This window comes from Brachionichthys hirsutus, chromosome 11, assembly GCF_040956055.1.
Source record: "Brachionichthys hirsutus isolate HB-005 chromosome 11, CSIRO-AGI_Bhir_v1, whole genome shotgun sequence".
NCBI lineage: Eukaryota > Metazoa > Chordata > Actinopteri > Lophiiformes > Brachionichthyidae > Brachionichthys > Brachionichthys hirsutus.
In genome coordinates, this window is record NC_090907.1 from 12035282 (window position 1) to 12045845 (window position 10564).

Here is a 10564-nt window from a genome sequence, read left to right on the forward strand (position 1 = left end):
ACAATCCGAGAAAAATGATGACTTGACGACTTAATATCGGCGATGTCGCCGGCGGTGACGCAACGCAGGCACGGCATGTCCATAGTGGCACCGGAACATGGATTAAGACCGATTTTATTTTGACATATATTTGAATCACGTGACCAGCCGACGCAGACGCGTTTGTTTTGCACGTCGGCATTTGAATGAATGGACGCGTTTAACGCTCCGCCGGACCGAAGACATCCTGAAAGCCGCGCCGGAACCGGCGACGCGTCCTGGAAGCTGCCGCTCGGTTGCGTCTCAACCCGCGTCCGTTGTTTCTTTCTCTCTTTCCTCCTCTTCGCAGCGAGATGGCGACGCTTTCGCAGACCAAGGAGCTGTTCCGCAGGGCAGAGGCCGTCTGCTTCGACGTGGACAGCACCGTCATCAAGGAGGAAGGCATCGACGAGCTGGCCAAGTTCTGCGGCGTTGGGGACGCGGTCACTGAAATGTACGTGGACGCGCGTCTGTCCTTGTGTGACGGTGGCCGTGAAGCGCAAAACACTTCACTTCACTTCATTGACTTGTCCCTCGGAGGGCAATTTGATTTGCAGCAGTCATACATACATTCTAATCTAAGGACACATTCAAGGGACATATAAGACACACTGGACACATTCAAGGGACATATGGGACATACTGGACACATTCAAGGGACATATAAGACACAATGGACACATTCAAGGGACATATAAGACATACTGGAGACATTCAAGGGACATATAAGACATACTGGACACATTCAAGGGACAAATAAGACACACTGGACACATTCAAGGGACGTATAAGACATACAGTTGAGCAGCATCGTTGTACAGGTGTAGAGTCTACATGATATAAAAACAGTGCAAACAGGTTCTATAGTATAAATAATATATAAATGTGTATATCTGTGTACGCACATGTATATATGCAAACACATATAATTATGTCTAGAATGGACTTGGTATGAAACCGGTTCTTGTGGTTTGTTCTGGTTATGTTTGCGTTCCTTTCCGATTTTAGGCCCAATTTTATTTTCAATCTACATGCGTCCGCTGGGCCCGATCATCCGGTGGCATAACGTCTCCTCTCATTGCTATGCAGACGACACACAGATATACCTTCCCCTGAGACCTGGTGACCCAGCAAGCCTAGCTGCTGTTTTTAACTGTCCAGACAACGTTAACTGTTGGATGGCACATAACCTTCAATTAAATTACTCCAAATCAGAAATCATTCTATTTAACCCCCCTGACCCCTTCTGTCCTTCAGTACTTGGTCCACTGTCACACAACCTCAAACCCACTGCAAAAAACCTGGGAGTTATATTTGATTACAATCTGGACTTCACCTCACACATCAATTCTACAGTTCGATCATGCTTCTTTCACCTCCGATTAATCACAAAAGTAAAGCACACGCTCCAACAGTCAGACCTGGAGAAAGTAATCCACACACTCATCTTCTCAAGACTCGATTACTGCAATTCTCTCCTGTCTGGCACAAACAACAAATCACTGTCCCGCCTCCAACTAGTGCAGAACGCAGCGGCGAGGCTTCTTACTGGTTTTAACAGACGCCATCACATCACCCCAGTCCTTGCTTCGCTGCACTGGCTGCCAGTGCAATTTAGAATTGATTTTAAGATTTTACTGATCATTTTTAAAGCTCTTATGGGCCTGGGCCCAAGTTATAGTTATGATTTATTGTCTTTATATGAGCCCCCCCCCCCCCCCCCCCGCAGCCTGAGATCCTGGGGTCGAGGATTTCTGGTCGTTCCGAAGTTGAGGTTAAAATCTAAAGGTGACAGAGCATTCACCATCAGGGCCCCTCGGCTTTGGAACGACCTGCCTGAAAATATATGGCTTGCAGATTCGGTAACTTTGTTTAAAACACTTCTAAAAACGTATTTATATAGACTGGCTTTTAATTGATGGAGTCCTCTGTTTTAATTATTTTTCATTTATTTTAATTTTAATTTATTTATTTGTATATTTATTTAACATTGTTTTATTATTTTATGATTATTGCTGGGTACCTAGTCTCATCACTTGTGCCCTGACGCCACCGTTGCTTTTAAACACCTATTTTACATTAATGTTTGTTTAATATGTATTTTTTGTTTGTATGATTTATTATCTGTAAAAGCACTTTGCAAATTTTATTTCTAAAAAAGTGCTATATAAATAAAGTTTATTATTATTATTTCTATTGTCATTATTTGCTCTCTCTCTCTCTCTCTATTCCTCCTCAGGACTCGCAGAGCTATGGGGGGCTCCATGACGTTTAAAACGGCCCTCAGCGAGCGCCTGTCCATCATTCGGTGTTCCAGGGAACAAGTGAACAAGCTGATAACGGACCACCCGCCCCAGCTGACTCCAGGCATCCGGTGGGGGGGAAAGCCGCCGCGGTGAAACATTAACGAGACTAAAAATCCAGACATTTAACTGCAAACAAATAAACGTTCGTCCCTCGAAGCCGTTCTGAGAACACGACATGGTACACGGAGCCACTTTGCATTTACACAGCTGCTTATAGCATAGCATTGATGCTACTGCGAGTTCCCCTTCCTGTTTGTCTCGTGCTTTGTCTCCGTTAAACGTTGACGGACAGCCGGCACCCGTCCGCTGATTTAACCCTTGACGTCCTGACCCAGGGAGCTGGTGGACCACCTGCACCAGCGCAGCATCAAGGTGTTCCTCATCTCCGGCGGCTTCCGCTGCATCGTCGAACACGTGGCCAGCCAGCTAGGCATCCCTCTGGATCGCGTCTACGCCAACCGGCTCAAGTTCTACTTCAACGGTGAGAAACGGCGTTCCGATTCCCCCCTTCGTCTCGAGTGTGAGGTTTTCACACGCTTTGGCACCGCGCGGGCTTTCCCCCCCCCACCCAGGGGAGTACGCCGGATTTGACGAGAGCCAGCCCACAGCCGACAGCGGCGGGAAAGGAAAGGTGATCTGCAGGCTGAAGGAACGACACGGCTTCAAGACGGTGGTGATGATCGGAGACGGCGCCACTGATCTGGAGGCGTGTCCTCCTGCCGTAAGCGCTCGCCTCTCGCTTTTCACCATCGAGTGTGCGATCGATGGGAGGGTAATGTGCGCCCGTGTCCGTTTCGCCCACAGAGCGCGTTCATCGGGTTTGGAGGGAACGTGATCCGGCAGCAGGTTAAGGAGCGTTCTCTGTGGTACGTGACGAGCTTCGGCGAGCTGCTAAAAGAACTGGAAAAGATTTAAAGCGGACCGTTACCGACGGCAACGTTTTCTCTTTGAGCCCAAGGTGTGCCTCTTCATGCCCCCCCCCCCCCCCCCCCGGGACGCTGCTCATGACATCACGCCGCCGCCGGTCGATGTGGAAGTTGGGCTGATTTTAGATGTTTGTTTTTGCACTTTTTGAAAGTCGTTGGCTAAGCTAACAACTCCAGCATATCTGAATGTGTGCAACGAACAGTAGAAGTATTTAAATGAGTTTAACGGCTTGTAACCGGTCAGAGAAAGACGGATTCAAATACAACAAGCTCTCAAAGATGTTTGAACGGCTTTATTCCGTGTCTCGTCCTCCTTCCTCCATTAACAAAAGGAACAAAATAACAAGATAAACATGCTTCCCGTCACGCCACGATCTTATGATTCAAATTAGCAGCAGCGCGACTGCCCCCGCCCACTCTGCGACCTTTCGGAGGTTATCATCCATGATGATTATACCCTTTAAGAGATGGGTAGGATCTGTTGAAACCAGACAAGCAGTCTCGACAATAAAAACAGAAGGCAAAGCCACAAAACACAGGCCAGCGAATCAACACAACGGGGGGACCGTGGAACGTCCAGAGGACCTGACTGGAAGGAGCGGTTCTCCAGTTTATCATTCTCTTGTCACTCGGCGTCGCTTCAAACGGACATTAAATGCGTCACTGCTGCGTCGCTCCGGGACTACCGTCCCGCCCGTCTGTCCTCACGCCACACAGCTGTTCTGCATCTCAAGTAACTTGGGTCCGAATAGAGCCTCGGAACCAGCTTCAATGTGGCGTGAGACGCGAGAGACGACGGGCCAGCGGGAGAGCTGAATCAGCCAGATTTACTCACCTGGCTTAAGAACCAGGGGAAGCTGGGCCTGCGGACGGTTCTAGATCTAAATGCAACGGTGGACATTGTCTTTCCCGCACGGTGACGTAAGGAAGCCGAGAACATAGAGGGACACACGACTGATGCTCGGGGCGGACGTCCAGCCTCGTCTCACTTCAGAGGGGAAGCCTTCGTCGGGATCATGATCCTGGAATCCATGTGCTGAATGAGAGGAACTGGAGACAAGGTGAAGCGCGGGGATTTAGTTTCATGTGTGTGCACTAAGAGCTCCGTGTTGCTAGCGTCGCTAGCCGAGCGCCGCGACGGGCCCGCCGGCTCACCTGTGTAATACACCACCTCGTCCCAGCCCTCCTGCTGCCAGGCGCCGTTCCTCGTGTCTTCTCTGGACTGGAGGTCTTTGTAAGCTGCAATTAAAAAGCAAACAAACATTCTGGCGCCTCCTTTTGTTGATCCGAGTCCCTTCATTCGACGTAGCCGCTTTTCATCGGCGAATGTTTTAGGAAGCAAGTAAGACACGCGCGACCGTTCCAGCATCAGCATCACTTCCTGCACGGCGACTCGGCCGGCGTGCGGCTTTTATCACAGGGCCGTACCCCAGAGGTGATGAACCATGTAGAGGTTGCCGATCTGTGAGAAGAACCCTCCCACGGCTTCGCTGTTGTGTTGGCGAAATCTGATGGCTCTTGCCCTGCGGACGAGAACAGTCAAAGTCAAACATCGGCTTTGGAATAAGACGTAATATTGTGTGGTTTCCATTAAGATTAATTAGCAAAGTAAAAATAACCTCATCAAATGATAATAGCATAAACATTAACAGTGTTTAATAAAGATACCAAGAACAATCTAGAACCATTTGGTGATGATCCAGATTCGCCATGTGGATGGTGTAAATCCAATTAGGAGGGGAATGAGCACTCCGAGTGCTTCTCTAGTTTCAAATGGGGGGGGGGGGGGGTCATGATGCTCTACAATGTTCCAGGACGTCTGTAACTAAGCTTTCTGTTTGGACAGAAACAGAAGCTTTCTTTCTGTTCAGCTCCCTCATTGATAAACATTTTTTCATCACTCCAGAGAACATCCCAGATTTACTGCGCACCATCGAGACGGGTTTGGGCTCCCCGAGCCAAATGTTCGGCCATAAGAGCCCTGATGCAGATTTAGAGCGGCACTAAACTACATTCAGAGTGGTTATTTAATTATTAATTTATTTACTTAGTTATTTTATTATGCATACACTTCATCAGTGGCATATTCTTTTCTTTCAGCATTGGGGCGGGACTCGACTTTGCACGACTCTGTATTTTGAGGATTTGAACACAGCTGGGCTGGAGCAGCTTTCGCTAATGACAGCATGAGGAAGCGCTCGTTCAGGGAACCAAATGAATTCGGGTCGTCTTACCAGTAATTGCCCCACTCGATCATGGTCCCGGGCTGCAAGAAAGAAGATCAAACGTTCCGTTACAATAAAACATTAACAATTTTTCTCCTCTTTGGAATAAACAAACTCATTCTACTCAATTTCTTTATCATAATTGATAATTCTGACCCAACAGAATTTACAGCCGCCGTGATCTCCTCGATCAGTGTCGTAGGAACGACTTTAGCGCCCTGAGCGTTGCTACTCATCCGTAAGCTAACAAACGCTTATTATTTCCAACCTGTAATGAGGGATAATAGCGTGCACTCATCACGAGGCGCCGGTCCTGAGGCCACTGGCTTGCCAATGTGACCTTTAAGTCTTGTCTTAAACGCCGATTGTTCGAGCACCATCATCATCCCGATCGGAAAGTCGCCGAAGCAAAGCATGCGATCACCAGCGTAACAGGAAATAAGGAAATGTCCCTTTCTGCTACAAGTGCTGAGGTGGCTTGTGAAGACGCGTGTTTAATCGTGACCTCAATAAATCAAGGCTTTTCGGCGCCTCCTCTCAGGCTCGAAGAACCTGAGAGTCAGTTGTGGCGGTTGAACAAGCTCGAGAGAGAGAGAGAACGGAGAGAGGGAGCAGCAGATCTCGGGAACAACATGTTGTTTTTCTGTGGGGAACGGAGACCGCCACGGAACCTGGGCGGGTGCCGACCCCACGCCGTGTGCACTTTAACCACCTGCACACCTCCAGGGTCCAAAGTGACGTGTTTTGTGAGGCTCTAAACACTTTTACTTTAAAACATTCGTTTAAAAAGAACGAGGGATTACATTCCACGCATCATGTCCCGGTGTGACGCTTTCAAACCGGACCATAAAGCATTTGTGCCACCGTCCTCACCCTGAGCTGGTAGGACCGGAGCTCGTAGATGTTGGGCCCGTCTCGGGGCACAGGCTCGTTCCAGAAGCTGAACTCCAGCAGAAGCTGGTTTCTGCGAGACATCAGCATCTTCCCCCGCTCCTTCCTGTATGCTGTGAACTCCTGGCAAAGGACGGACACCAGCCAATGAGCGTTACGCCATTACAGGGCTGGGGGGGGGGGGGGGGGCACCCAATGGGGGTTTACCTCATTTTGTCTGAGCTTGTTCATCACCTCGGTGAGAGCCGGATATCCACCTCTGTACCGCCACAGATGAACTGCAGAAAGGGGAACGAGTTAAGAGTCGTCCGTCGCCGTATCAGCGGATATTCTGGCCGAACTTACGCATTCAGTCTCCGTTATATGCTGGATCTTTACATTTACAGTATTTTATTGATTAAATAAGCAGTTTTCAGCCCAAGAAAAATAAGACGCAGAAAGACAATCAAACCCAAACGTAGTAAAATACTTATACAGTATTGCTACATGTAAGGTACCGTATTTTGTTCGCGTCTTCGGCGTCCAAAGAAACACTCAAATCAACGCCAACAACAATGGAAGAAACGTGAGACACACAGACGCAAACAATGATACACAGTATTGGTTTCATTATCAGTTTTACCTTCGAGACAGACCAGCTCTAACAGCGGCGTGCCGTGCGAGGGAGGGGGTGTATTTGTACGCATAAAACATTATGCATAAACCTAGACATAATAGTTGTGCTCTTTGTGCTCTTTATAGCATCCTTCTGCTTGAGGATTGTACACATCATCGATGTACTCGTACTGGCGTCAGTGTCCCATCACTTACGTAGCATGAAATTATCCATCAACGTGACCCGCTAAACCACCTGTGCCACCGTCGTCCCAATGTCGTAAGATACAAAAGTGTGTGTAGGCGTGTGGGACAGGGTAACGCAGCGCGGGGACGGCTCCCAAAAGGTCGAGTAATCCTACCAGCCTGGTCTTGTTCTCCATACCAGGTGTTCCAGGTGCCCACCAGCTCACAGGGGTAGTACTTATCAGCATGGATGGAGGGCAAAACGTCCTCGCTGTAAGGAAGGAGAAACGCGAGACTGAGGCAGTTCAGGGAGCGTCCAGTTTGTGGCTTCAGGTCGTCTTTAGCGCGAGCAAAGCAGAAGTCACGGCAGGACATCAAACACCCGACTAGAATAGACTCCACACTGCGCTAGTCTTTTCTTAGCCTCGTACAAGTACAGCTGCCGTTGCGCGTTTTACCCGAGTTCCAAGCGAGAACAGCGAGCAACTGTGACAACGAGGAGAAATAACACTCACCAGAGTTTGTTGTACGCGTCGAGGCACTCCGGCTTGACGTTGTGGACTGAAAAGGAGAAGCTGAACTCAGACGCAAATTCATCTTCACTTTAGCATCGACGGTTTGCTCACTGTTAACTCACACTGAATTTTGTAAAGGTTACTTTCCTCGTTTTTGGTCAGCAGGTTGGAGTGCGCGTCTTTCCTGGGATCCACCTTTCTCACAAACAGAGACTTAAACCAGCTGTTATCTCGGTTTCTGTAAGGTGACGCTGAAAATCCCCTGAAAGCACAGATGACTCTGATGTTATGAGAAAGTTGCGTTCATATTATGTATATTATTAATATCTCATGACAACTACCACATTCGTGACTGACTTCCAACTTCACCAGCTTGATCAGTGATATTTGCTTTCACTCAAAAGGATTCTCTTCCTGAGAGCCAACATGCTTCAGTCACAGAATACCAGCTGATTTCACATGTGTTGCCACATTTGGACAATACTGAGTCAAAGTGGGGGAGGACATGGCAACCGTTCCGCATAATATGCAGCGGTACGGTAAAATACAGCAGATCCTAGCTACATGTTACTTAATAGAAATGCATTTATCTTCGTGCGACATAAGCAGAAACACCAAATTTGACCAAGGACCAAAGTGACCTTGAACATTTGAGATGCTCAAGAGCAAAAACAAAATCACAAAAACGTGTATCCTTTCATCTTAACGAGGAAACAACAGCAGCCGGAATCTTAAACATCCCGAGATTAACTCATTTTAAAGGGAACATAGTTCATAAATTCAAATTACAGGCCACTGAGGTCCGGCTAGCAGTTAACCGGCTAGCCAGCCCCAGCTTATGTTGACCACAACCGCCAAACATAGTGAAATAAACAAGGCGGCTCCGTGGATGGCCTGCAGACAGGCCTCCCACGCGGACGACTGCCCCACCTGCCCCACACGACGAGCTGCGCGGCGGGCTGAGCCCTGCCTGTAGCTCGGCCGAGACCACCGCCGACTCTCCGAAGGACTCCAGTCGCCATCTTCGACTGCGCTCATGCACAACAGGGCAGCCGCTGTTACAACATCCAACCACCAGGGGGCAGCACTCGCATGTGAATTTACAGCATCACATGTCTATCAATGAAACTTTATTTATAAAGCGCCTTCTGAACAATTACGAGTGAATAATTTAAGAAGATGGATTTGCAAGGAGTAAAACGGCAACAAAAAGAAGTTAAGAGGATCAAAAATAATACTAATACTAATAAACACAAACAAAAAAGGAAGAATGAGTATAATAACAGAATTATATGACATATTACACATGATAAGATATTTGGTGTAATTACGATAATAACAACAATGGCAATAGTAAATAGTCACATTGTAAGTAAAAGCATAAATTTACAATAGACCAAATTAAATCCAGATGGAATAAATGAGATTCGTGTAGAAATAGAAGTTGTATTGTAAAAAAGTGTTAGCTATTTGTGGGGGAAAAGTGGGAGAAAGATTATGGAAAATAGGAAAAACACAGGTGTTGCTTTTACAGGCATGCAAGTATCCATTTATTTATTACTCAATGCCACTGTGGTTGTGAGTCAGCATGCCCTGTACTTTCAATGTTTTGTTTTTTGTGTATACTGTATTACATCTATACTTTGCCTGCTGTAACATTTTAATATGTCTTGTGTGAAAAAAGACAGTGTTATTTTTCACTCCAGAATGTCAAAACAAAAGTACATTTCAGATGGATTTTGTCTTCATGTTGACCCAAATGTGTGCCTTTTTATAGGGGTGTCTTAATTTACCAAGGAAGTGGTCAGGATGGATTAGATGGTTTAAAGCCCTTTAGCTATGCCTCTACCAAAGAATATTTTAGACTTAAGATACAGACTTAAAAATCAGTCAAACATGACCAAACATGCTCTACATGTTGACGTGAAACCAACTTTAAAATAGAAAAAAACATTTTCTCAAGTTGTGCATAAAATTAGTGGTACTTTTAAAAATCTCATTGAGGTGTAAGAGTGAGTGATATTATGTCTTTGTGATACTTCTCAGCAATTTAAAACACTTTAGCATCAAGAAATGGGAAATCCGGGTGGGATTGATGTCGCTGGGTTTTTGCTCTTTTATTTTGAAAGTAATTCCGAGTGGTTGACTGTGGGGCTCTATAATAAAATATGAGACCTCACCAGCTATCTTCAATGTAAATGTAACAACTATTGTACTTTTCCATTGTTGTATTTGGTTCATTCCTGATACTTCCGGTTTCACATTACTTTTGTGCCGCTGCTTGTTATTGGAAGAAATGAGATCAGCTTTGAGCAGAGAACTCCCGTCTCGCTGCTCCAGCTGTACATACACCGTTAACGCCATGCTGGTATAGCACAGTGCATGTGTACTGGTTGTACTGCAATTTGGAGTGACTTTTGGTACATTTTACATCTCTTTTTATTTGACTTCAAATGCAATATGTCTGATTTGTAATCCTGGCAGGCAATTTGAATATTTTAAAGGCTAGATTTTGTGTTTTGGTTGCCGTAGTGATGAAGTCCAACTCCTTATTCAAAATGGTGTGATGTGCCTTGCCTCATTAGGGAACAGCCTGCATGAGACGCCTCAGGGCTGACTTCCAGAGTTATTTTTCTTCTTCATATTTTTGCATGCTCAACCTTAGGAATGTCGTAGAATAACACCAACAATTGGCACATAATAATGTTTTTGACATTCAAAATCAAGCACTCCTTAAACACATTTTTATTAGTGGCATCTCCTGTAAATTTATACTGTCAATCCTGACTTGTCTTTGTTTTGTAAAGCAAAATAAAAGCAAATCTGAATTAAAATCTCAACTCAAGATTCACTATTCTTTCCAGGGCTTTTATTCCCGCTGCTAGGGAAAAGGCTCTTTTGAC

The 10564-nt window shown here is 46.2% G+C and overlaps 2 protein-coding genes across 2 annotated transcripts; one reads left to right on the plus strand and one right to left on the minus strand.

Annotated features, from left to right (window-relative positions):
• The first annotated feature begins 278 nt into the window (after nucleotides 1–278).
• psph (phosphoserine phosphatase) lies at nucleotides 279–3486 on the plus strand. Its single transcript, XM_068745152.1, has 5 exons — nucleotides 279–472; nucleotides 2258–2392; nucleotides 2660–2805; nucleotides 2897–3045; nucleotides 3129–3486. The coding sequence occupies exons 1-5, from the start codon at nucleotides 333–335 to the stop codon at nucleotides 3237–3239; spliced, it is 681 nt and encodes a 226-aa protein (XP_068601253.1). The 5' UTR covers nucleotides 279–332; the 3' UTR covers nucleotides 3240–3486.
• A 42-nt stretch (nucleotides 3487–3528) lies between these two features.
• On the minus strand, nucleotides 3529–8730 carry LOC137901239 (protein NipSnap homolog 2-like). Its single transcript, XM_068745251.1, has 10 exons — nucleotides 8592–8730; nucleotides 7784–7923; nucleotides 7662–7707; nucleotides 7323–7417; nucleotides 6574–6644; nucleotides 6349–6489; nucleotides 5485–5516; nucleotides 4679–4773; nucleotides 4406–4489; nucleotides 3529–4300 (listed from the first exon to the last, which is right to left on the minus strand). The coding sequence occupies exons 1-10, from the start codon at nucleotides 8681–8683 to the stop codon at nucleotides 4236–4238; spliced, it is 861 nt and encodes a 286-aa protein (XP_068601352.1). The 5' UTR covers nucleotides 8684–8730; the 3' UTR covers nucleotides 3529–4235.
• Nucleotides 8731–10564: the final 1834 nt, after the last annotated feature.

Bases quoted from the DNA above. Each gene is read 5' to 3' on its own strand.
- psph (XM_068745152.1), top strand. From the start codon at position 333: ATGGCGACGCTTTCGCAGACCAAGGAGCTGTTCCGCAGGGCAGAGGCC. The intron at 473-2,257 runs GTACGTGGACGC...ATTCCTCCTCAG, and splicing joins GGGGACGCGGTCACTGAAAT to GACTCGCAGAGCTATGGGGG. The intron at 2,393-2,659 runs GTGGGGGGGAAA...GTCCTGACCCAG, and splicing joins CAGCTGACTCCAGGCATCCG to GGAGCTGGTGGACCACCTGC.
- LOC137901239 (XM_068745251.1), bottom strand. From the start codon at position 8,683: ATGGCGACTGGAGTCCTTCGGAGAGTCGGCGGTGGTCTCGGCCGAGCT. The intron at 7,708-7,783 runs GTGAGTTAACAG...TCTCCTTTTCAG, and splicing joins TAACCTTTACAAAATTCAGT to TCCACAACGTCAAGCCGGAG. The intron at 5,517-6,348 runs GTGAGGACGGTG...TCTTTCTTGCAG, and splicing joins TCCGGTCCTACCAGCTCAGG to CCCGGGACCATGATCGAGTG.